We start from the raw sequence: 27329 nt of genomic DNA, 5'->3' as shown, positions 1-27329 counted from the left end.
TTTTCTTCCCGTTGTTTTTTCAAGACTAACATTACAAGGGGGAAGGTGACAGGGCCTAACTAACATACAATCTCCACCATCTGGTCGCCCACTTCCTCCCCTACACCGCGCATCAGAGCCACAAAGCACAAGCTGGCCCCAGTGATAATTTCAAGGCAGGCAATGAGCTGACTGCTGACTCTGAGCCATTGTTGCTGGGAGAGTGAAATAGCTTTTTCGTTATAGTTCTCACGCAACAGAGTAGAGAGCAAGTAGCCACTTTTCTTCAGTTCTCATCCAACATGAAATTGATCTGCTGAATTCAGAAACTATATATTCATATGTTCCAATTCTTTTTTTCCAAATACCAGGACTGAGGATGCTCTAACTTAGCCATTGACAGAGCTCAGGAAGTATCAGGCCTTGTGTGTGTGTGCAAGGTCGCTTCAGTTGTGTCTGATTCTTTGCGACCCTGTGGACTATAGCCCATCAGGCTTCTCTGTCCATGGGATTCTCCAGGCAAGAATACTGGACTGGGTTGCCATTTCCTCCTCCAGGGGATCTTCCCAATCCTGAGATTGAGCCCATGTCTCCTGTGGCTTCTGCATTGCAGGTAGATCCTGCATTGAGTCACTGGGAAAGCCCAAATTCTGGTTCAGAAATTTCTAAATTCTAGTTTATGTTTCAATCACAATTGTGAGAAAAATATACCTGCAGCAAGATTGTCACACATCCCATTCTGGGTTTATGGTTTACCCAACTCGTATCTGAGAAACTGTGTGCTAAAGCCCTGCTTCCCAAACTTTCACATCTATAATAATCATCTGATGATCTTGTAAATGCAGATTCTAATTGTCAATCTGAGGTCAACAATCTGCCTTTCTAACAAACTCTTGGGTAGATGCCACTCCTGTTGATCCTTTAAGGAACACAGTGCTAGACCAGGGATTCTCAAAGCATGGTTCCAGACCAAGAGCATCCATGTCACCTGAGAACTTGTTAGAGATACAAATTTTCGGGCCCCAGCTCACACCTGCTGAATCAGAGACTCTTGGGCTGTGTCCTCCTATTGCCTGCTGAGATTTGAGAGCCAGTGCCATAAACCATTTATTACTCACAAATAAACTCATCAGTCCCTAAATGCTTAAGTAGGTCCCCATTGGGAGCCAGACACAGTGATGGAGATGTAGTAACACCCAAGGTCTCCAATTTCTTCAACCTCTTTAGGTTCCCCTCTGCTCACACTAGCGTGAGTCGATCAGGAGAAAGAAAAGGATTTAAAGTGTAAAGAATCCATCTGCAATGCAGGAGACACAGGAGATGCAGATACAATCGCTGGGTCAGGAAGATCTCCTGAAGGGGGAAATGGCAACCCACTCCAGTATACTTTCTTGAAAAATCCTATGGATAGAGGAGCCTAGTGGGCTACAGTCCATAGGGTTGCAAAGAGTTGGATATGACTGAGTGACTAATGCTCTTAATTCTACTACTGAAGGCTAGCCAATGAGCCTCCTGCACCTGACATTCTTCACCTATGAAATAGATAGTATTTAAGTGAAAGTGTATTCTGTAATGATGGTGGCTGTGACTGTTGGAAGAGCTGACATGCATGCTATAAGAAATTTCATTTAGCAGTCTCAGTGCTGTGTAGAAGAACAAGAAATACTAACCTTCAAAGCCAATATCTCAAATTATACACTTGATGTGGGTCATTTTTATCCTTTAGAAGAATCCTCCCTGTCAATATTCTCTACGTGGTTGCTCTCTCTACTTGATCTCTTCCCTATCAACAGCTTCGGTTTTCATTTCTTTGGAAGGCACACAAAATGCATTCGATTTACTCTTACAGTCAGAACTATCATCTCACTTTGTACTTTTAAAGTCAGATATTTGATAACATGGGTTTTTCTTATCATTGTTATTATATGCTTGGCATAGAAAATCTAGAAAGTACAGATAAGAAAAAATGAAAACATTTAAATAACCCAGAATCCTATTACCCGGAAACAATTTCTATGTATTTCAATGTATATTTATAGTCTTTGCTCTGTGAATACACATATGCACCCCCTGGCTTAAAAAATTTCCAAAAGGAGATCTTCCTTTGCACATGTCTTTCTATGCCATTAAATAGGTTTTTCAAAGAGTAGTTTCTTATTTTTTCCTTTTTTTCCAGCTTTATTGAGGGATAATTAGAATTAAAAAATCCAAATTATAATTAGCATATACAATTTTGTGAGTGTATATATTTACATATAAATTGTATAGCCCTATATTATATATAGTATAGCACTAGTGGTAAAGAACTCATCTGCCAATGAAGGAGACATAAGAGACGACGTGAGTTCAAACCCTGAATCTGGAAGATCCCCTGGAGGAGGGCATGGCAACCCATTCCATTATTCTTGTCTGGAGAATCCCCACGGACAGAGGAGCCTGATAGGCTAAGTCCATGGGGTTGCAAAGAGTCAGACACGACTGAAGCAACTTAGCAGGCACACATATATACTCAATACCATCCCCACAATCAGGCTAACAAAAATAGCCATCACCTCCAAAATTTCCTTACATCTTTTTGGTGTTTGCATGTGGGTGTGTGCTTGCATGTGTTAACATGAGATCTACACTTTTAACAAAATTTTGAGTGTACAATACCTTTTGGTTAACTATAGGCATTATGTTATAACAGTCAACAGAGGGAAAAGGCAACCTACAGATAACCTACAGAAAAGAAAAAATATTTTCAAACTATGTATCTGATAAAAAGGTAATTTCCAAAACACTTAAGAAACTCATACAACTCAATAGCAAAAATAATAATGAAAAATAAGTAGCCCGATAAAAGAATAGGCAAAGCATTTGAGTAGACATTTCTCTGAAGATGTCTTACAGATGGCCAACAGTTATGTGAAAAGATGCTCACTATCACTACTCATTAGGGAAATGCAAATCAAAACCACAATGAGATTTCACCTCATACCAGTTAGGATGACTGTTATTATATTTTCTTTTCTTCTTCTTTTTTTTTTTTTTTTGGTGGAAAAATGAATTCCTTTTATTTTTTGTAAAATAAATTTATTTATTTTAGTTGGGGGCTAATTACTTTACAATATTGTAATAGTTTTTGCCATACATTGACATGAATCAGCCATGGGTTTACATGTGTTCCCCTTCCTGGGCCCCCCACCCACCTCCCTCCCCATCCCATCCCTCTGGGTCATCCCATTGCCCCGGCCCTGAGCATTTGTCTCATGCATCGAACATGGAATGGTGTTCTGTTTCACATATGATAATATACATATATTTTCTTTCTTTTAAATTTTTTTTTAATTGAAGGATAATTGCCTTACAGAATTTTGCTGTTTTCTATCAAACCTCAACATGAATCAGGTATACATATATCCCCTCCCTTTTGAACCTCCCTCCCATCTCCTTCCCCATCCATCCCTCTAGGTTGATACAGAGCCCATGTTTGAGTTTCCTGAGACATACAGAAAATTCCCATTGGCTATCTATTTTACATATGGTAATGTAAGTTTCCATGTTACTCTTTCCCTACATCTCACCCTCTCCTCCCCTCTCCCCATGTCCATAAGTCTATTCTCTATGTCTATTTCTCCATTGCTCCCTGTAAATAAAATCTTCAGGGCCATTTTTCTATATTCTGTATATATGCATTGCTGCCGCTGCTGCTGCTAAGTCACTTCAGTTGTGTCCGACTCTGTGCGACCCCATAGACGGCAGCCCACCAGGCTCCCCTGTCCCTGGGATTCTCCAGGCAAGAATACTGGAGTGGGTTGCCATTTCCTTCTCCACATATGCATTAGAATACAATGTTTATCTTTCTCTTTCTGACTCACTTCACTCTGTATAATAGGTTCCAGGTTCATCCACCTCATCAGAACCGACTCAAATGTGTTCCTTTTATGGCTGAGTAATATTCCATTGTGTATATGTACCACAACTTCTGTATCCGTTCATCTGTCAGTGGACATCTAGGTTGCTTCCATGTTCTAGCTATTGTAAATAGTGCTTCAATGAACAATGGGATATATGTGTCTTTTTGAACACTGGTTTCCTCAGAGTATATGCCTAGGAGTGGGATTGCTGAGTCATATGGTGGTTTTATTCCTAGTTTTTAAGGAATCTCCATACCATCTTCCATAGTGGCTGTAGCAATTTACATTCCCACCAACAGTGCAAGAGTGTTCCCTTTTCTCCACACCCTCTCCAGCATTTATTGTTTGTTAACTTTTGGATGATGGCCGTTCTGACCGGTGTGAGGGGATATCTCACTGTGGTTTTGATTTGCATTTCTCTAATAATGAGCGATGTTGAGAGTCTTTTCATTTGTTAGCCATCTGTATGTCTTCTTTGGAGAAATGTCTCTTTAGGTCTTTTTCCCACTTTTCGATTGGGTTGTTTGTTTTTCTAACATTGAGTTGTATGAGCTACTTGTATATTTTGGAAATTAATCCTTTGTCAGTTGTTTCATTTGCTATTATTTTCTCCCATTCTGAAGGCTGTCTTTTCACCTTGTTTATAGTTTCCTTTGCTGTGCAAAAGCTTTCAAGTTTAATCAGGTCCTACTTGTTTACTTTTGTTTTTATTTCCATTACTCTAGGAGGTGGGTCATAGAGGATCTTGCTTTGATTTCTGTCATCGAGTGGGGTCTGCCTATGTTTTCCTCTAAGAGTTTTATAATCTCTGGTCTTACATTTAGGTCTTTAATCCATTTTGAGTTTATCTTTGTGTATGGTGTTAGGAAGTGTTCTAATTTCATTCTTTTACATATAGCTGTCCAGTTTTCCCAGCACCTTATTGAAGAAGCTATCTTTGCCCCATTGTATATTCTTGCCTCCTTTGTCAAAAATAAGGTACATATAGGTGCATGGGTTTATTTCTGAGCTTTCTATCTTGTTCCATTGGTCTATATTTCTGTTTTTGTGCCAGTACCATACTGTCTTGATGACTGTAGCTTTGTAGTATAATCTGAAGTCAGGAAGGTTGATTCCTCCAGCTCCATTCTTCTTCTCAAGACTGCTTTGGCTATTCGGAGTCTTTTGTATCTCCATATGCATTGTGAGATTTTTTGTTCTAGTTCTGTGAAAAATGTCATTGGTAATTTGATAGGGATTGCATTGAATCTGTAGGTTGCATTTGGTAGTATAGTCATTTTCACAATATTGATTCTTCCTACCCAGGAACATGGACTATCTCTCTATCTATTTATGTCATCTTTGGTTTCTTTCATCAGTATCTTATAATTTTCTGTGTAAAGTTCTTTTGTAGGATGACTGTTATTATATTTTCATAATATCATTACTAATGATGCAAAGTACCTTATTATATAACCATGTAATGATTGTTTTTTGTTTTTTTCTCTCTCTCTTTTGTTTTTTTGTTACTTCAGTATTTCTATTATAACAATGCTACAATTAGCATTTTTTACAAATAAATCTTTACATTGCTGATAATGTTTGTTTAAAGTTTCTAATGTTAACTGGAAATTTCCCTCCATGAAAATAGTGATATTTGTAACATTAAATTACATCAGCCATCCGTGTGGGAGATTTGGTATCAGTTACTTCCGTAAAGCTTGGAGCTAGACCAAGCATATGAGACGAAAGAAGATTCTTATCTGTTAACAGTTAGTCTCTGCTTATTTGTAGATAATACTGGAACCAAAATGGTTTCTTACCCAAACCCTGGGTAAAGAAACTGACTCTCAAATCTTAATAATCTCAATTATTTTATGTGAAAGGACAGACCAATAAGATGAAAATTAACCACTGGAAAAATTTTCAGGTCAACAAACCAGATACTTGGTTTAAAATGTTTTTAATGTCATTGCTTGACTAAATTTAAATTTTGTTATATTTATTATATGGAAAAAAAGAAGTTATCTCAATTTTGAGAAAAGGTAAAATGATTATATAGGAGATCACAATATGCCACTTTGATGTAATGAAGATATTTTATAATCAATAAATGCAGGAAAAAGCTTTCTTTGAGCTCCCCTTATCTACTTAAACACATCCTTCAAAGAAAGAATTCAGTTGTAGTAAATCCCCTCCCTGGGCGTTTTATCACAGGGAAGATTGAATCATCACAGGAAAGGAGATAGGAAGTCACCATCACCTTCAAACAGACATTGTCACCATTTATCATACCCCCATTATTCTCCTAAGAACCTAAAATTCATTTGCTGTCTGGTAGGTAGTGTTTGTTCTCTCCCTTTCTCCTATTAAGATGATATGTAAGCTCTCATATCTCACTTCTCCTTTGGATATTCACTTTCCAAAAAATGTCCCCCATGGATATAAAATTAAAATTTAATAAATTTGCATATATTTCCTTCTCTTAATCTATTGTCAGTTTAATTTATAGGGCCTCAGTCACTAAGCTTAAGTAGAGAGAGACAGATGGAAAGATTTCCTGCCTTACAGTTGCCTGACTGATGATGATGATGATGATTTCAAGAATGTTATAATTATTTTAACTGATTCTCATCTGAAACTTGTGGGAAGTGTACCTTTGTTGCCACAACATATTTTCAAACATAGAAGGAAAATTTCCCTTTATGACATCACTTGCCTAAATATCTATATTACAGTTCAGTTCAGTTCAGTCACTCAGATGTGTCCAACTCTTTTCAACCCCAAGGACGGCAGCACACCAGGCTTCCCTGTCCATCACCAATTCCCAGAGTTTACTAAACCCATGTCCATTGAGTTGGTGATGCCATCCAACCATCTCATCCTCTGTCATCCCCTTCTCCTCCTGCCCTCAATCTTTCCCAGCATCAAGGGTCTTTTCCAATACGTCAGTTCCTCACATCAAGTGGCCAAAGTATTGGAGTTTCAGCTTCAGTATCAGTCCTTCCAATGAATGTTCAAGACTGGTTTCCTTTAAGATGGACTGGTTGGATCTCCTTGCTGTCCAAGGGGCTCTCAAGAGTCTTCTCCAACGCCACAGTTCAAAAGCATCGATTTCTCGGCACTCAGCTTTCTTTATAGTCCAACTCTCACATCCATACATGACTACTGGAAACACCATAGCCTTGACTAGATGGACCTTTGTTGGCAAAGTAATGTCTCTGCTTTTTAATATGCTGCCTAGGTTGGTCATAAATTTTCTTCCAAGGAGTAAGCGTAGTTTAATTTCATGGCTGTAGTCACCATCTGCAGCGATTTTGGAGCCCCCCAAAATAAAGTCTGCCACTGTTTCCCCATCTATTTGCCATGAAGTGATGGCACCAGATGCCATGATCTTAGTTCTTGGAATGTTGAGCTATAAATTAAAACTTATGTTACAACTCTGTGTTTTTCCTCCAGTGCTGCTGTTCAGAAATGATCAGGAACACTGAAGGATACAAAAGCCAAAGCTAACAGTGTAAGAAGTTGAGGAGGTCTTGTTTACATCTCTTTTAGATTCAAGACCTAATTGAAAACATTTTCCTGAACAATGAATGATGCAATTTGGCTTAACAACCTGTGTACAGATATGTGACCTCATTCTCTCCATCCAGAATGCAAATGTTCAACCTTTCATTAGCATACTCATCATGAGTGTCCTATCACCTACCAGGGACTTTTCCCTCAACAAATTGCATAGCACATTTTCCCCTGACATAAGGTCCTTTTGTTGTTGTTTATGGTCCTTTACCTAGCAGTTACTAAAATCAGATTTCTTGAATGACCTGACAGGCACTGGCACTAAGAATTAGCAAATATTAGAAGTTCTGATGTTTTTAAAACCTAGTAAGATTAGAGGTTAAGTTGCATAAACTGATGTCATGATGGATTGACGGTTGGCAGAGAAGCAGATGGTTTGGATTATTTAAAGTAGAAGGTTAAATATATATAGTTTAGTAATCTTAATTTTAGCATTGTTTCTGGAATAACTATAAAAATCTATTATTCAAATGCTCTTTGAACCATGCTCAGTAATAACTTCTAACATTCTTTCTTCCTATGTATTTCTAATTGAGAGACACACCATACTGAAGACAGTTATCTGGTTTATAGGTTAAATCCCCCATGTATGAATCATTTCTCTCTCATTTTGTTTTAACCATGTCAGATGCTTTTTTAGGATTTTTTTTCTTTTTATCAAGATATAATTTACACATAACATGTAAATTTAAGTCATATTGATTTGATACATTTATGTATTGAATATAAGTACCACCATATTTAACATTGTTGACACAGTCAACACATCATATTACATATTTACCATTTCTTTCTTTTTTTTCATGATGAGAACATTCAAGATCTAGTCACTTAGCAAATTTTAGGTACATAATGTAATATTGTTAACTATAATCACAAAGCTGTGCATTAGGTCCCCAGAACTTATCCATCTTCCAACTTCATGGTTGTATCCTTTGGGTAACATCTCCCCAATTTTCAAGGACACTAATTCTAGCCATGAGGCTGAGTAAATTCAGAGTGGCACTCCCTGCTGGCTGAGTTCCTGATCAGACCCTGAAATGAGGGAAGTCAAGTACAGACATTTAGCTGTAGAATTTGAGCTTAACTGCTCTGGTTTGTACAATAACTGTAGTCAGTAACTACCCATAAGGCAAAAGTTATTTTTTGAAATTCTTTTCTTTGCATCTAGTATATTTTACCTAAAAGGTGTTTACAGTAAATATTGTAATTGCATTAAAATAAGTTTGACTCTCAGTGTTTCAAATATATGACTATTAATAAGGCAAAATAGAAGGTGGAGCCAAGATGGTGGAGAGGGAAGACATGGAGTCCAGTGTCTCTCATACCTAAGATACTCAACAGATACTGATAGGAGACCTCCAATGGCCAAGTGCACGAGAGGAGCCCCTGGGCAACCAGGTACCAGGTAGTGGGGAGCAGGGGGTGGGAGGTCAAGACAAAGTGGAGGGGACTGGTGCACCTGAGAGGTGGCTGGGGGAAAGGGGAGCATTTTGGGAGCCAGGAATGGCACATTACCTTAGCTGGGAGAGGGTGGGAATCCTTGGGAATTGAAGGATCCATTGAAGGAAGTGCCTGGAGTTCCCTGTACACTTGGCCCTGGGGAGCTTTCTGGGGCCCAGAGCCTGGTCCTCCACCCTCTGGGGCCCCTCTGTCCTCCAGGGCCATCTCCAGTCTTCCAGGGCACACTCCACTCTTCAGAGCTTCTTCCACTTGGGTAGGCCCTGTGGGTGTGAGAGGGAAGAAGGAGCACTAACAATGAAAAGTCAGAACGAGAGATTAAGGAAACAATCTCATTTACCATCATATCAAAAAGAATAAAATACCTAGGAATAAATCTACCTAAGGAGTCAAAAGATCTGTACTTGAAAAAACTAAAAATAGAGCTATCACATGACCCATCAATCCCCCTCCTAGGCATATAACTGGAGAAAACCATCATTCAAAATGATGCATGCAGCTGGATATTCCTTGCAACACTGTTTGCAATAGTCAAGACATAGAAACAGTCTTGATATTCATCAACAGATGAATGGACGAAGTTGTGGTACATATATGCAATGGAACATTACTCTCATAAAAAGGAACGACTTTGAGTCAGTTAAACTGAGGTTGATGAACCCAGAGCTTGTTACACAGAGTGAAGTGAGTCAGAAAGAAAAAAGTTTTGTGAATTAATGCATATGTATGGAATGCAGAAAAAAATGGTACTGTTGAACCTATTTGCAGGGCAAGAATAGAGATATAATCATAAGAGAACAGACTTCTGGACATAGAAGAGGGAGGAGAGAGTGGGATGGATTGAGAGAGTAGCATTGAAACATATACATTACCATTTGTAAGATAGCTGGTGGAAAGTTGCTATGTAACACAAGGAGCTCATCCAGATAGAAAATTAAAAAGAAAACATAATCATTAAGTGATACATTAGAACATATAGAAACAAATAAATAATTGTTATTTATAGGACATTCCATCTGAAAATGGCAGACTACACTTTCTTCTCATGGAATATTCACACAGCCCGTTGCTCTGTGACAACCTAGAAAGGTGGGATGGAGGGGGATGGGAGGAAGACTCAAGAGGGAGGGGATGAATGTATACTTATGGCTTCCCTGGTGGCTCAGACGGTAAAGAATCTGCCTGCAATACAGTAGACCCTGGTTCAATTCCTGGGTCGGGAAGATCCACTGGAGAAGAGAATGGCTACCCACTCCAGTATTCTTGCCTGGAGAATCCCATAGACAGAGGAGTCTGGCAGGCTACAGTCCATGGGGTCCCAAAGAGTTAAACATGACTGAGCGACTAAGCATGCGTGGCGGATTCGTATTGTCGTATGGTAGAAACCAACAAAACATTGCAAAGCAATTTTCCTTTAATTAAAAAAAAATTTTTAATGTGGTGCATATATACAATGGAATATTACTTAGCCAAAAGAGGGAACAGATTAGTACTATTTGCAGAGATGGATGGTCCTAGAGATTGTCAGAGTGAAGTAAGTCTGAATGAGAAAAAGGAGTATCGCACAGTATCACTTATATGTGGAATCTAGAAAAAAAGTAGTAGAGATGAATTTATATGCAAAGCAAAAACAGAGTCACAGATGTGGAGAACAAACTTTTGGTTACCAAGGGAGGAATGAAGAGTGGGATAAATTGGGAAATTAGACTGATATATATACTGTACTATGTATTAAAAAATATTACTACTTAGAATCAACCATATAGCACAGGGAACTCTACTCAGTGCTCTCTGGTGACCTGGATGGGAAGGAAATCAAAAAAAGAGTCAGTATTTGTGTATGTATGACTGATTCACTTTGCTATAGAGCAATAAATTAATGCAACATTGTAAAATCACTATTCTCCAATTAAAATTAATTTATAAAAGGTGTGAAGTGAAAGTATAAGTGTTAGGTGCTCAGTTGTGTCTGACTCTTTGCAACCCCGTGGACTGTAGCCCACCAGGCTCCTCTGTCCATGGGATTTTCCAGGCAAGAATCCTGGAATGGGTTGACATTTCCTTCTCCAAGATATTGGCGATTGTTGTACTATTTTGTGAATGAGTTTAATTCAATTGGTTTGTACACTTTAAAATTGTTACAGTGGCAAATTTATGAGGTGGATGAACTTGGAGCCTATTATACAGAGTGAAGTATGTCAGAAAGAGAAAGATAAATACTGTGTATTAATGCATATATACGGAATTTAGAAAGACAGTACTGACGATTCTAAATGCAGGGCAGCAAAGGAGACACAGATGTAAAGAACAGACTTTTGGACTCAGTGGGAGAAGGCAAGGGTGGGATGATTTGAGAGAATAGCATTGAAATATGTACATTACCAAATGTGTTACATATTTACTACAGTAAAAATAAGCTTGTTCTATCAAGAAAAGTATTAGTTTATCACTGTATTGTACACTCAGAGTAGAATAATTGGATTTTTTAAAAATCTGTAGGACATGTACCAAAATTACTGTAGTGAACAAATATTTCAGGCTCTCTCCTCCACTACATGAAAACATCTTTCTGTAGACACACAAATCTTGTGTTCTGCAGTCAATGTTTGGAAGTATAGAAACCTAAAATAACATTGAAATGACATTCAAAATATTACTTCTGTACACACATGATTAATTCTGTGTGTACAGAAATTATTATAGAATTGTAATTATTCAATAGGGAAAAAATTCCCAAAGCTCCTTCTGTTCCAACTTCACTCCCCTGATGTAACCACCCTCTGTCTCATTCCTGAATGCTCTAGTGATAGCATGAATGTCTTGTGACTTTAAGAGTTTTATGACATATTTGGTCCTTTGGTGGTTGGCATATATTTCTTGTTCTGAAAATACTGTGAATTATCCTCATTCTTTTTGCTAACCACTTTCTTAGGGAAAATATCTGTGCTTCTCTCTAATTTAAATTTATTCTAATTTTAAAAATTAAGATTGTGTCCTTACACATGCATTAGAAGAGAATTTAGTACACCTGTCACCACTGACATGAAGATTTCCAATATTTTTAAGGCTTCCAAATAAATCCTTTGGATGCTCTCCTGTTTTTAATGCCACTTGCGCTGAATTTGTTAATCTTATCAAATATTGTAATAAAATACTGTCCATTATACAATATTTGCACCCTGACTACAGAGAGATGATGCTGAAAGATAGCCATCAGTAAGTGATATTCTTCAGTTTATTTGTTTTCTTTCATGGTACATATTTAAGATAAAACAGTATCACAGAGTTTCTGATAATTCCAATAAGATTGATGAGCACTGATCCTTTTGAGTAATAGGATTTTCTCTTTTTTTTGGAGTCCTTGGTATTTTAGTAGGTTGCCTACCTTCAGGGGAAGAGTTTAGGACTGCATAAATGATTTCCAAAATATGGTCTCATTCCTGTAACTGTCATCATGCTTTTTATGTCATAATGTCACAGGACTTGGGGCTGGGTCACATTTTTCAAGAGTGATTTTTATTGTAATGGTTTTGGTGAGTCACTGGATGAGCAAAACTCTTCCTTTACAGGATTTTTTTTTTTTTACTAAGAATCTGGGTGTCATGAGCGTAGCTCCAGTACTTGCACTCTTGGACTTTGCATAAGCCACTGAACATTTCTAGAAATGAATCACATTATCACTAAGATCTCCACTTCCTCAAAAATTCTACCAAACTATTACCTCATGACTATGATTGATGTTTTGGTCCCCATCTGTTGGGAACATTCATACGTGTTCTTTGTATGTGAGTCAACAAAATTATCATTATCTCCAGAGGGGCAACTAAACCCACAGATGACAACACAGTCCTCAGCTTAGACTTCTACTTTTCTGTGTCATCATAAATTCATCTGCGGTGACCCTTTGCACAGGGCAGTTATTTTATTGTATCATGACTATTCTTTATTGCACATCAATATACTCATTCACATATCCTCCCCCACATCCACATTATGAAAGCACTCCTGACAACTCTCCATGCTTCCTGAATTTGGATGGGATCAGAATACATCTCCTTGGTGCCTTCTCAGAGTATTAGGGGTTCTCTGGTGTGCTGGAGGATTGTCTCAGCATTCTGGTGCAGTGAAGACCACAGCAGTACAACTTCTGTGTATGAATTTTGGCAAATGCCTGAAGCTCTCCGAGTCCTATTTCTACAAATTCATGGGGAAACTCTACATATATTTTTTAAAACTGTGAATGTGTTCAATTTATTCATTTGGTCAACTTCCAGTTATACAAATAGGTAAGTTCCCTGCTGTGGGATTTTAAAAGAGTTGACAGTTGAGTTTATAAATGCTCTATTCTTCACAATGCATGGACTCCAATTATAATAAATTTACTTTTCCTTTTAAACGACTGAAAAGACAAAATTCATGCTTTTGTTAAGAACAGTCCCAGAACTCTTCAGATACACCCGAGGCAGACTGATTGTCTGTTTTCTTCTAAGGAGCTTCTGACTTCACACACTGTCCCTGCTAGATCCTGTGTTGTTTATTTAATGTTTATAAGAGGAAGAGATAGTCTGGGTCACTGGGGCATGACTTTGACAGCTTTAAGTGTTCATTCTTAGAAATACTTTTGTGAGGTTATCAACTGTAACGTTCATTTTGTTTCAGTTCTGCCTCCACCATGATTGCACACCATTCTAAAAACTGCTTCACAGTTTGCTCATTCAATGATAATTGATTAAGGGACTTCTGTGTGTCAAACCCTGGGTTAGCACTGGGGACCCAAAACTGAAGTAACAGAAAGCCGTAACTCCATGAAATTTTTACTCTAATGGATTGAGGTAGGTAGTAAATACGATAAATTGGAATAGAATATTTGTTCTATGGTAATAAGTATTATGAATAAGAATAAAGCAGGAAAGGGGGAGAAGGGAGCTGAGAGGAAGCTGTAATTTTCAATATGAAATAACACAGTGAGGGAGGCCCTCAGTAAAATATGACTTTTGAGGAACAACCTGAAGGAGGTGAGGAGTGTGAGCCTGTGGCTCTCTTGGGAGAAAATCCCTGCAAGCTTTGCTCCATGAAAATGGGGGTGTTCAGCAGGGGAGCCATATGACCACATTGTATTTTAGTGTAATCTTCTGACTACTGTGTTGAGAATAACTTGAAGGGAAGTAATAAGGAAACAGGAAGACAAGTTTGGATGTTACATCCACAGTTCAGGTGATAAATGATAACAGCAAGGGTCAGGGTAGAAACAACAGAGGTGGTGAGAAGTCATGAGAATCTGGATACATTTAATAATAAAACAAAAAATTGCCAATTATTGTGGGATTTGAGAGAAGAGAAATGTCAAGATGGATTCCATGTGGCTATTAACTGAGTGGCAAAGGAGCACAGGCTCAACTTTTTAACTTTTTACTTTATACTGAAATATAGCTGATTAACAATGTTCAGGTAGACAGCACAGGAAGTGAGCCACATATACAAATGTTTCTATTACCCCCCAAGCTCCCCTCCCATCCAGGCTGCCACACAACATTAAGCAAATTTTAGCACAGGCTCAATTTTAATGCCTGTGCAGTGTTTCGTTACATGAAATACCTTACCCAGTGATAACTCATCACTAAAAACTTAAGTTGATTCCAGATGTTGCTTCTGTAATTAATATTTCAATAATAACTCATTGCCAAAAATGTTTCCTGTGTCTGTTTTTCCACAGGCTATGCATATTTCCATGTCATTTAGCCCACATTCCAAACTGGCCTTCAAGAAGATGATGCAACCTCATCCACAATAAAGTTGAATGGATGATTTCAGGAGCAATGAATATGTATCTAGATTTAAAGTTTGCTCACTGATATAATCCCTTTATACCTCACACCCTGTGCCTTCCCACTCACCTGCAGGCAACCTGTTTGCCCTACCTTTAGCTGTATGTATGATGGAAATAGCCAACGTAAGTTTTCCAGAAGTTTTTATACTGCTGGGCTTCTCTGAACGACCCTCTCTAGAACCCATCCTTTTTATCTTTGTCTTGGGGATTTATGTGGTGTCTGTCTTGGGTAATGGCATCATCATTGTGATCTCCTGCATGGATATGCATCTCCACACTCCTATGTACTTCTTTCTTGTCAACCTTTCCTTCCTGGACATTAGCTTCACCACAAGCATCGTCCCACAACTCCTGGTCAATCTCTGGGGACCACAGAAAACCATAAGCTATGGAGGGTGTGTGATCCAGTTCTATATCTCCCACTGGTTGGGGGCAACTGAATGTGTCCTTCTGGCAGTGATGTCCTACGATCGCTATGCTGCCATCTGCAGGCCACTCCACTACACTGTCATCATGCATCCAACGCTTTGCTGCAGTCTGGCTTTTGCCTCATGGCTTGGGGGTCTGACCACCAGCATGGTAGGTTCCACACTCACCATGCTCCTGCCTCTCTGTGGGAACAACCACATTGACCACTTTTTCTGTGAGATGCCCCTCATTATGCAACTGGCTTGTGTGGATACCAGCTTCAATGAAGTAGAGATGTATGTGGCCAGCTTTATCTTTGTTGTCTTGCCTCTGGGTCTCATCCTGGTCTCATACAGCCGTATTGCCTGGGCTGTGTTGAAGATCAGGTCAGCAGAAGGGTGGAGAAAGGCATTCAATACCTGCTCGTCCCATGTGGCAGTAGTGGCTCTGTTTTACGGGAGCATCATTTTCATGTATCTCCAGCCTGCCAAGAGAAACTCTCATGAGCAAGGTAAGCTTGTAGCCCTTTTCTACACTTTGGTCACCCCAATGCTGAATCCCCTGATTTACACACTAAGGAACAAGACTGTGAAGAAGGCACTTAGGCACATTGTATTAGAGAATTGTGGTTCTGGTAGGACACGAGGTAATATTTAGAAACTCATCACTTGTGAGGAAGAAGCTGGTTTAAAGGGATCAAAATTATTTTTAAAAAATGAGAGAAAAATAAATGATCTGGAGGGGCAGAATGTTTGGGATGTCAATTCTGTACAAAATTTCTTGAGTTCAAAGTAGGTGACAAATTGAGTTGGATGTACTCATACTGTTTTCAGGCCAAGATAAAGTGTTTCCTGTTTTCATTTTTTGTTCATAATTATATCGTTTGGTTGTTTATATAGTTTTATATGTATGATATGTATGCTTGTTATGATATTGTAAATTGTTTATGTAGCTACATATGTTAATTGTTATATTAATTTGTTAATATTTTATAGAATGTCTGCCACTAAGGGTGCCTAATTTGTGTGGTCCTGTGCCTTTTCTCCCCAATATTTGTAGTGACTCAGTGATGTAGATATTATTGACCTCATAGCAGTTAGATAATTACAAAATGACTCAAAGGACATGAGTCTGAGCAAATTCTAGAAAATAGTGAAGGACAGGGAAGCCTGGTGTGCTGCAGTCTGTGGGGATGCAAAGAGTAGGACACAACTGAGTGACTGAACAACAACAAATCAAGATTTTAGGCTGATATATATATTTATCCATAGGTGTCTTTGCCATCGGAGAAGGCAATGGCACCCCACTCCAGTACTCTTGCCTGGAAAATCCCATGGATGGAGGAGTCTGGTAGGCTACAGTCCATGGGGTCGCTAAGAGTCGGACACGACTGAGCGACTTCACTTTCACTTTTCCCTTTCATGCACTGGAGAAGGAACTGGCAACCCACTCCAGTGTTCTTGCCTGGAGAATCCTGGGGACGGAGGAGCCTGGTGGGCTGCAGTCTGTGGGGTCGCACAGAGTCGGACACGACTGAAGCGACTTACCAGCAGCAGCAGTCTTTGCCATTTTTCTTATAAACCCCGGTGATGTAATAAGAAATAGATACATTTTTCTTATCCCGAATCTTGGCACTGAGCTTCTAGGACCCTTGGAATTTTCTGAGTGATATCAGTGAGAAGAACGACTTTTGTTATTCATAGCAAGCCCATTTCAACCATACCTGAGTTTATGACAATGAAATAACTCAACCTAGAGTCCTTAGATAGCTTCAGGATGGAGTCTGGGTGTCAGAGGAACCAACCATATGATTAGAAGGTTGGAACTTTCAGCCCCGCATCCAACTGCTGGGGACGGGGAGTAGCTAGAAATTAAGGCACTGATGGTCAGTTTTTACTTAATCAATCATGCCTATGTGATGGACCTATATAAAAACCTTAAACACTGGGGTTTGGAAAGCTCCAGGATGGTGAATAAATCTATGTGGCAAGAAGTAGTGAACCCCAAACTTTGCAGAGACAGAAGCTCCTTTGCTCAGGACCGCTTCATTTATATTCTTTATAATAAACCGGTACACTTAATGTTTCCCTGAGTTCTGTAACTTATTCTAGGAAATCACTTAACCTGACCAAAGGACAGGTCCTGGCAATCCATGATTATAGTCAGTTGGTGGTTTGTGGCAATCTAGAACTTGCAACTGACTTTTGAACTGGGAGCAGGCTGGGGGGGAAGGGCTCTTGTTCAGGACTTTGTTCTATCAGTGGGGTCTGGTGTTAAATTCAGGTGTACTTAGTGTCAGAATTAAACTGAATTATCAGATATACAGTTGGTCTTTGGAGAGCTGGAATATTGGTTATTGATGTGGAAAATCTCACACATTTGGTGCAGAAATGTGAGCAAAAAGCAATTTATACCACTTCAGGATGAGGAATATAAAGATGCAAATGTCTCGAATAGAACTTTTAGCTGGATTTCCAGCCAATTAGAGATTTCATCAATAACATACTATACAGATTTATCTCTAATTACAGAAATATCAACTTTCCTATTCAGCTCTATGCCTTCTGTTTACAAGAAATACAAAGTTAATTTTTTCATTCAGTAGAATATTTGTTTACTTTTTTCATATGTCCAATCATGCATATGATTTAAAATGAGATCTTTAAATGAGATCTATTCCTGGAGCTTAGGAAAACTAGCACACAATGCTGCCCTAAAAAGGATGAATCAAGTTCACAGAGCAATCACAGTACTTGTTGATTTAAAATTCAAAGCAGTGTTGGAAAGTTAATAATACTGACATTTTTGTGATGAAGAATGCTAATCAGACAGAAAAACATTTTTCGATATTACCTTTACTGATTTTTTTACCTTTTTATTTCATATTGTAGTATAGTTATTAATAATGCTGTGTTAGTCCTAGGTATGCAGCAAAGTGATTCAGTTATACATGTATTAATTCTTTTTCAAATACTTTTCTTACTTAGATTGTCACATAATATTGAGCAGAGTTCCCTGTGCTATACAGTAGGTCCTTGTTGGCTATTTATTATAAATATAGCAGTGGGTACATGTCAATCCCAAACTCCCTAACTATCCCTCCCCTTACCCTTCTATCCTGGTAATCATAAATTCATTCTCTAAGTCTGAATCTGTTTCTTCTTTGTAAATACGTTCTTTTATATTGTTTTTTATAGATTGTGCATATGAACAAATCATACTTTATTTATCTTTCTTTATCTGACTTATTTCACTCAGTTTGACTATCTCTATGTCCATCCATGTTGCTGTGTGTGACATTATTTCATTCTTTTTAATGGCTGGATAATATTCCTTTTTATACATGCACCACATTCTCTTTATCCATTCCTCTGCTGATGGACATTTAGGTTACTTCCATTTCTTGGCTGTTGTAAACAATGCTTCAGTGAACATTGGGGTGAATATATCCTTTTGGACAACATTTTTCTCCAGATATATGACCAGGAGAGGGAATGCAGGATCGTATGATAGCTCTATTTGTAGTTTTTTTAAGACACCTCCATACTGTTCTCCACAGTGGCTATATAATTTACATGCCCACCAACAGTGTGGGAGGGTTCTGTTTTCTCGACATCCTCTTCAGCATTTGTTGTTTGTGGATTTTTTGATGGTAGCCATTCTGATTAGCATGAGGTGATATCTCATTATAATTTTGAATTGCACTTCTCTGATTATTAGCAATATTGAACATCTTTTCATGTGTCTCGTAGTCATCTGTATGTCTGCTTTGGGGAAATGTCTCTTTAGGTTTTCTGTCCATTTTTTGATTGAGTCATTTGTTTTGATGATATTAAGCCACTTAAGCTGTTTGTAAATTTTAGAGACTAATCCGTTATCTATCACATCATTTGCAAATATTTTCTCCCATTCTGTGGGTTATCCATAAGTTTTCTTTAGGGTTTCCTTTACTGTACAAAGTTTTTGAGTTTAAGTGGGTCTCATTTATTTATTTTTGCTTTTATTTCCATTACTCTGATAATAGAAACATAAAAAAAGACATTACTGTGATTTATGTAATTGTGTTCTGCCTATGTTCTCCTCTAAGAGTTTTATAATATCTGGTCTCACATTTAGGCCTTTAATCCATTTTGTGCATGGTGTTAAAGAATAGTCTAAGTTCATTTTTTTACAGGTAGCTATTCAGATTTTCCCACCACCATTTACTGAAGAGATTGTCTTTCCAACATTGTGTAGTCCTGTCTTCTTTGTCATTGATTAATTGACCATAAACTCATGAACTTACTTCTGGGTTTTCTATGCTGTTCCTCTGATCTATATTTCTATTTTTGTGCCAGTACAATACTGCTTTTTTTAATTTTATTATTTATTTTAATACAAAGCTTTGGCATTAGCAATTTTATGAAAAATAAAATGTACTAAAAATAAATGCTTGTGTGGCATGATTGGTAAATGATGCACAAACATAGGTTCTTTTTTCCTTCAAGGCAATCAATCAGAAAGCAGTTTTTCCTTCTTCAAAACTATTCTACCTCATTAGCATTCAACTAGCTGTGGCTCTAACGATCATGTAGCAGTGTGACACCACTGAGGAGGCCATAACTGTCAATAATAAATCGTTCTTTTGTCACTGCGATGTTGATCTCTTGTGTTCTAGGAGTGTGCTCCCCATCCTGAGGAAGAAGTGAGATCCCCAAGTTGTGGCTCCAGGCCAAACGAGTTGTCACTGGCGAGCTCACCTAGGGCTGATTGTCGGTTAACTACTTGGGCTCTGGTGAGTCTTTACATATGGAATGCTACTTAATCAGTACTTGGCAAATTTGGCACAATTCCCAGGGCCTTCAATATATTCAGTTTGCACATAGTACAGGTACAATGTTCACTAAGCCAGGGATCCACACAGGGTTTGTAGAATACATGCTTGCAGGGGAGAATCCGGACGATATCATTCTGTTTATAGCTTTCTATGCAGACTGCACAATGATCAAAGTCTGGATCTGTTTGCTTACCACCCTTTTTCACTGTTCTGGTTGTCTATTTGCCCGTGGCTTTCTTGGCTGCATCTCCAAAACAATGCTGGTTTCTGCCCCCGGGGCAGTTGTGTACCTGATCTTCTAAATGAAGTAGAATATAAGCCATGCTGAAGAAATAATCATCAAAACAATAAAAGATATTGACACGACGACTAGAAAGCCACGGCTGAAGTTCTTCCGCAGCATTTGAGTTCCAATAGCTATTGTCATTTGTACAGAGATGTTGGAAGTTTTTTAATCAGTTTCAAATTCATTAGTTGTGATTGATCTGTTGTCTAGGTTGGGGATCGATTTTCTTCAAAGGAGCAAGCGTCTTTTAATTTCATGGCTGCAGTCACCATCTGCAGTGATTTTGGAGCCAATAAATAAATAAATAAATAAAGTAATTCACTGTTTTCATTGTTTACCCATCTACTTGCCATGAAGTGATGGGGCCAGATGTCATGATCTTAGTTTTCTGAATGTTGGGTTTTAAGCCAACTTTTTCACTCTCCTCTTTCACTTTCATCAACAGGCTCTTTAGTTCTTCTTCACTTTCTGCCATACGGGTGATGTCATCTGCATATCTGAGGTTATTGATACTTCTCCCAGAAATCTTGATTACATCTTGTGCTTCGTTGAGCCTGGCATTTCTCATGATGTAGTCTGCATATAAGTTAAATAAGCAGGGTGACAATAGACAGCCTTGACATACTCCTTTCCCGATTCGGAACCAGTCTGTTGTTTCATGTCCACTTCTAACTGTTGCTTCCTGACCTGCATACAGATTTCTCAGGAGGCAGTTCAGGTGGTCTGGTATCCCCATCTCTTGAAGAATTTTCCACAGTTTGTTGTGATCCACACAGTCAAAGGCTTTGGTGTCATCAATAAAGCAGAAGTAGATGATTTCCTGGAACTCTGTTGCATTTTCGATGATCCAATGGGTGTTGGCAATTTGATCCCTGGTTCCTCTGCCTTTTCTAAATCCAGCTTGAACATCTAGAACATTCTTTGCATTGTCTTTCTTTGGGATTGGAATGAAAAGTGACCTTTTCCGATAGGTACAGAAAAATTTATGGCCTGTCCAGAGACAGGGGTGATTAGTGTATGTTTTCTCTTAGGCGGTGAGTAACCTGGATATGATCTTCCAGGTTCCCCTGTCCGGAGAGGGTCTTATCCTTTTATTATCATTTCCATAGGCACTAAGCACAGAGTTTAGAGTCCATTAGAGAGGTGGCCGAGCATGATCAGCATGAACAGGCCTAAGATGGAGTCCAGGCCCTATGAATTCCCTCTTCAACCCCACAAGAGACTGACCCAGACTTGCCTGTGAGTGTCCAGGATTCTCCGGCAGAGGTGAGGGTCTGCGGTGGCCTGCTGCAGGGTCAGGGGCACTGAGTACTGCATGGGACCTTCTGGAGGAAATCGCCATTATCATCATTACCTCCACCATAGTTTGGCCTCAGGTCAAACAACAGGGAGGGAACACAGCTCCGCCCATTAACAGAAAATTGGATTAAAGATTTACTAAGCACGGCCCCACCCATCAGAACAAGATCCAGTTTCCCCCACAGTCAGTCTCTCCCGTCAGGAAGCTTCCATAAGCCTCTTATCCTTATCCATCAGAAGGGAGACAGAATGAAAAACGTAATCACAGAAAACTAACCAATCTAATCACGTGAACCACAGTCTTGTCTAGCTCAATGAAACTATGACCCATGCCATGTAGGGCCACCCAAGACAGATGGGTCATGGTGGAGAATTCTGACAAAACGTGGTCCACTGGAGAAGGGAATGACAAACCACTTCAGCATTCTTGCCTTGAGAACCCCATGAATAGTATGAAAAGGCAAAAAGATAGGACACTGAAAGATGAATTCCCCAGGTTGGTAGGTGCCCAATACGCTACTGTAGATCAGTGGAGAAATAACTCCAGAAAGAATAAAGAGATGGAGCCAAAGCAAAAACAACAACCAGTTGTGGATGTGACTGGTGATGGAAGGAATGTCCGATGCAGTAAAGAGCAATATTGCATAGGAACCTTGAATGTTAGGTCCATGCTGCTGCTGCTAAGACGCTTCAGTCGTGTCCGACTCTGTGCGACCCCACAGACGGCAGCCCACCAGGCTCCGCCGTCCCTGGGATTCTCCAGGCAAGAACACTGGAGTGAGTTGCCATTTCCTTTTCCAATGCGTGAAAGTGAAGTCACTCAGTCATGTCTGACTCTTAGCGACCCCATGGACTGCAGCCTACCAGGCTCCTCCTTCCATGGAATTTTCCAGGCAAGAGTACTGCAGTGGGTTGCCATTGTCTTCTCCGGTTAGGTCCATGAATCAAGGCAAATTAGAACTTGTCAAACAGGAGATGACAAACGTGAACATCGACATTTTAGGATTCAGCGAACTAAAATGGACTGGATGGGTGAATTTAACTTAGATAACCAACATATCTACTACTGTGGGCAAGAATCCCTGAGAAATGGAGTAACCATCATAGTCAACAAAAGAGTCCGAAATGCAGTACTTGCATGCAATCTCAAAAACAACAGAATGATCTCTGTTTGTTTCCAAGGCAAACCGTTCAATATCAGAGTAAACCAAGTCTATGCCCTGACCATTAATGCTCAAGAAGCTAAAGTTGAATGGTTCTATGAAGACCTAGAAGACCTTCTAGAACTAACACCCAAAAAGATGTCCTTTTCATTATAGGGGACTGGAATGCAAAAATAGGAAGTCAGGAGATACCTGGAGTAACAGGCAAGTTTGACCTTGGAGTACAAAATGAAGCAGGGCAAAGGCTAACAGAGTTTTGCCAAGAGAACACACTGGTCATAGCAAACACCCTCTTCCAACAACACAAGAGGTGACTCTACACATGGACATCACCAGATATTCAATACTGAAATCAGATTGATTATATTCTTTGCAGCAAAAGTTGGAGAAGCTCTATACAGTCAGCAAAAACAAGACCAGGAGCTGACTGTGGCTCAGATTGTGAACTCTTTATTGCCAAATTCAGACTTAAGTTGAAGAAAGTAGGGAAAACCACTAGACCATTCAGCTATGACCTAAATCAAATCCCTTACAATTATACAGTGGAAGTGACAAATAGATTCAAGTGATCAGAACTGATAGACAGAGTGCCTGAAGAACTATGGATGGGGGTTAGTGACATTGTACAGGAGGTAATGATCAAGAGCATCCCCAAGAAAAAGAAAAGCAAAAAGGCAAAATTGTCTGAGGAGTCCTTACAAATAGCTGAAAAAAGAAGAGAAGCAAAAGGCAAAGGAGAAAAGAAAAGATACACCTATTTGAATACAGAGTTCCAAAGAAGAGCAAGGAGATATAAGAAAGCCTTCCTCAGTAATCAATGCAAAGAAATAGAGGGAAAAATAGAATGGGAAAGTCTAGAGATCTCTTCAAGAAAATTAAAGATACCAAGGGAATATTTCATGCAAAGATGGGCTCAATAAAGGACAGAAATGGCATGGGCCTAACAGAAGCAGAAGATATTAAGAAGAGGTGGCAAGAATACACAGAAGAACTATACAAAAAAAATCTTAATGACCCAGATAACCACGATGGTGTGATCACTCACCTTGAGCCAGACATCCTGAAATGCGAAGTCAAATGGGCCTTAGGAAGCATCACTACAAACAAAGCTAGTGGAGGTGATGGAATTCCAGTTGAGCTATTTCAAATCCTAAAAGATGATGCTGTCAAAGTGCTTCACTCATTATGTCAGCAAATCTGGAAAACTCAGCAGGGGCCACAGGACTGGAAAAGGTCAGTTTTCATTCCAATCCCAAAGAAAAGCAATGCCAAAGAATGCTCAAACTACTGCACAATTGCACTCATCTCACATGCTAGCAAAGTAATGCTCAAAATTCTCCAAGCCAGGCTTCAACAGTGTGTGAACCGTGAACTTCCAGATGTTCAAGCTGGATTTAGAAAAGGCAGAGGAACCAGAGATCAAATTACCAACACCCGTTGGATTATCAAAAAAGCAAGAGAATTCCAGAAAAACATCTACTTCTGCTTTATTGACTATGCCAAAGCCTTTGACTGTGTGGATCACAATAAACTGTGGAAAATTCTGAAAGAGATGGGAATAGCAGACCACCTGACATGCCTCCTGAGAAATCTGTATGCAGGTCAAGAAACAACAGTTAAAACTGGACATGGAACAACAGATGGTTCCAAATCGGAAAAGGAGTATGTCAAGGCTGTATATTGTCACCCTGCTTATTTAACTTACATGCAGAGTACATCATGAGAAATGCTGGGCTGGATGAAGCACAAGCGGAATTGAGATTGCTGGGAGAAATATCAACAACCTCAGATATGCAGATGACACCACCCTTATGGCAGAAAGCAAAGGAGAGCTAAAGAGCCTCTTGTTGAAAGTGAAAGAGCAAAGTGAAAAAGTTGGCTTAAAACTCAACATTCAGAAAACTAAGATCATGGCAGCTGATCCTATCACTTCATGGCAAATAGATGGGAAAACAATGGAACCAGTGAAAAAAACCAGTGTTTTTTTGAACTCCAAAATCACTGCAGATGGTGATTGCGGCCATGAAATTAAAAGATACTTGCTCCTTGGAAGAAGAGCTATGACCACCCTAGACAGCATAAAAAGCAGAGACATTACTTTACCAACAAATGTCCATCTAGTCAAATCTATAGTTTTCCAGTAGTCATGTATGGATGTGAGAGTTGGACTGTAAAGGAAGCTGAGCACCAAAGAATTGATGCTTTTGAACTGTGGTGTTGGAGAAGACTCTTGAGAGTCCCTTCGACTGCGAGGAGATCCAACCAGTCCATCCTAAAGGGAATCAGTCCTGAATATTCATTGGAAGGACTGATGCTGAAGCTGAAACTCCAATACTTTGGCCACCTGATGCGAAGAACTGACTCATTTGAAAACACCCTGATGCTGTGAAAGATTGAAGGCCGGAGAAGGGGACGACAGAGGATGAGATGGTTGGATGGCATCACGGACTCAATGGACATAGTTTGAATAAGCTTAGGGACTTGGTGATGGACAGGGAAACCTGGCTTGCTGCAGTCCATGGGGTCGCAAAGAGTTGGGCACGACTGAGCGACTGAACTCAACTGAATCCTGACCCAATACTCAACACTTTGTTCAATATTTGCCATGCAAAAAAATTCATAAGGCATACAGAGTTGCTATCTTGAACATTTGTACACTTAATTACCTAATCTTTCATATCAATTACAATGAAAATTGCCCAAATAAACAAATTATGTTTTATAAACATGTCCCATGTTGTTGAAATAATAAAGACAGTATAGTCATAGTCTGAATAGATCAATATTGAGAGGAGATAGATTTATTTGGATCTTAAAGGAATTGGCAAGAGAGGGTGAAAGATGTGCTTGTAGTAAGAAAAAAATACTAATAACTAGGAAATATAAACAAACTTTATTTGTTCCTTTCACAAGAAAACACTGCAGTATTCTTTTATATATTTAACTAACAGTTACACAGCACTATTTTTTCACTGTTTAATTAGCATAATTCACTATATCCTTATCCAGTGGTACAACCAAAAAGGCGTAGACATTAGATCTCTGTAGGTTTGGATTCAGTTCCACAGTCTACCATTCATAAGCTCTTTGACTATGGACAAACTAGATTTCCTCTGATATTCAGTTCCCACCCTTCAATCTCTGCTCCCGCTTTCTTTTGGGATTCAAACTGCATTATACCTCACCATCAGGGCCTGTATTTCCAGTCCTTCTCATTTGCAAATTCTTTTGTTTAAACCAAGTCTCAATCCTACTTGATGAAAAAGAATGAATAAAATTCTAAGTTACCAACTAAGGGGAAATGTGAAAAAACTTCGAAAGAAATATTTCTATCAGAGAAACTGCAATATGGTAAAAATCACTCCTGTGAACTATGTTAACAATAGAAAGGAAAATCTTGGTCAGAGTGTTACAGTCACTTTTTAAAAAATTATGTGAATAGTCTATGTTTATAAAGTCAGTATTTTGCAACTGAAAGAAAATTTCAGCTGGTAAAGTTTTTTTTCTTACCCAGAAGAATGAAACAATGAGACTTGGTGTTAAAAAACTAGGAGAAAGTCCACACAAGGTAGACTCTCCCAATGGCAGGACTCACATGAGATGTTCTGTCATTGATCCCGAGTCTAACCCACTGAACCAGCAGCTTCATGGGGCAGTCAGAGTCAACAATGTCTTGACTGATGAGAAACATAGCAAGACCAGGCATCTAGAAGTCTTGTTTCTAATTCTCTTTCTAACAAGAAGATGATGTGTGAACTTGGCATTTCTTCCCTGGTGGTTCAGACGGTAAAGAATCTGCCTGCAGTTCAGGAGACCTGAGTTTTGTGCCTAGGTTGGGAAGATCCCCTGGAGAAGGAGATGGCAACCTGCTCCAATATTCTTGCCTGGAGAATCCCATGGGCAGAGCAGCCTGGCAGGCTACAGTCCATAGGGTCGCAAAGAGTCAGACACGGCTGAAGTGACAGCTGAAGTGACCCAGCACAATCCTTAAGCTCTCGGACTTTGGTCACTTGCATCTGATTCTGTGTGATTTCACGGGAATTCAGGGCAGGACCCAGAGCACAAACAGTCCTTTTCATGAGAAAAAGAACTTTTAAAAACACAAGATACTTCTGACATAAGATGCTTTTCTATTAATTTTTCTCCTTCCCTACTGGCTGGTTTCCTTTACTTATTCCTCTGGCTCACTTACCCAAGTACCATCCTACGTTATACATACCCCATGTTGCTAATCTCACTCTGATCTCTAATTGACCTTTTTCTTCATCATAATGTGTCTGCTTCAGCACTTATTCACTGCTATATTAGTTCCTCAAATTCTTAATTCTAAATGTACATGAAAATAGTGAGATTGCTTAAGCTCAGATCATTTTTCAGGTCACATCCTATCTCCAAGAGGCTGCTAGCTAGGAGTTCATCATACTAAACCTGAGTCCATGTTCATTCTTTGTTCAGAGCTGTGAGTAAAGCCCTGTGGTGCTAGGATAAAGAACCCAGCTACCAATGCGGGAGACATGAGATATGTGTATTTGATCCCTAGACCAGGAAGATCCCCTGGAGAAGGCATGACAACCCAGTATTTATGCCTGGAAAATCCCATGGACAGAGGAGCCTTGCAGGCCACGGTATATAG

At 39.2% G+C, this 27329-nt stretch overlaps 1 protein-coding gene and 1 pseudogene across 3 annotated transcripts in view; both read right to left on the bottom strand.

The window, feature by feature from the left end:
• GCSAML (germinal center associated signaling and motility like) overlaps positions 1-17284 on the bottom strand; it is a 49288-nt gene extending 32004 nt beyond the window's left edge. For all 3 annotated transcript variants that reach the window (XR_014057963.1, XM_081505127.1, XM_081505129.1), the window contains exons 1-3: positions 16680-17284; positions 14816-15616; positions 8955-9160 (exon numbers count right to left, since the gene is read on the bottom strand). Coding sequence is in view for 2 of the 3 variants with exons in the window: in XM_081505127.1 (XP_081361253.1) it covers positions 8955-9160; positions 14816-14909 (300 nt within the window). In the remaining variant the exon portion in view is untranslated. The remainder of the gene's footprint in view (positions 1-8954; positions 9161-14815; positions 15617-16679) is intronic.
• A 2371-nt stretch (positions 17285-19655) lies between these two features.
• On the bottom strand, positions 19656-20393 carry LOC145510885 (E3 ubiquitin-protein ligase RNF130 pseudogene; annotated as a pseudogene).
• Positions 20394-27329: the final 6936 nt, after the last annotated feature.

The sequence above is a fragment of the Giraffa tippelskirchi genome, chromosome 6 (genome assembly GCF_054371585.1).
Source record: "Giraffa tippelskirchi isolate mGirTip1 chromosome 6, T2T-mGirTip1v1.2.pri, whole genome shotgun sequence".
Lineage (NCBI taxonomy): Eukaryota > Metazoa > Chordata > Mammalia > Artiodactyla > Giraffidae > Giraffa > Giraffa tippelskirchi.
This window is presented reverse-complemented; position numbering and strand designations above follow the sequence as displayed.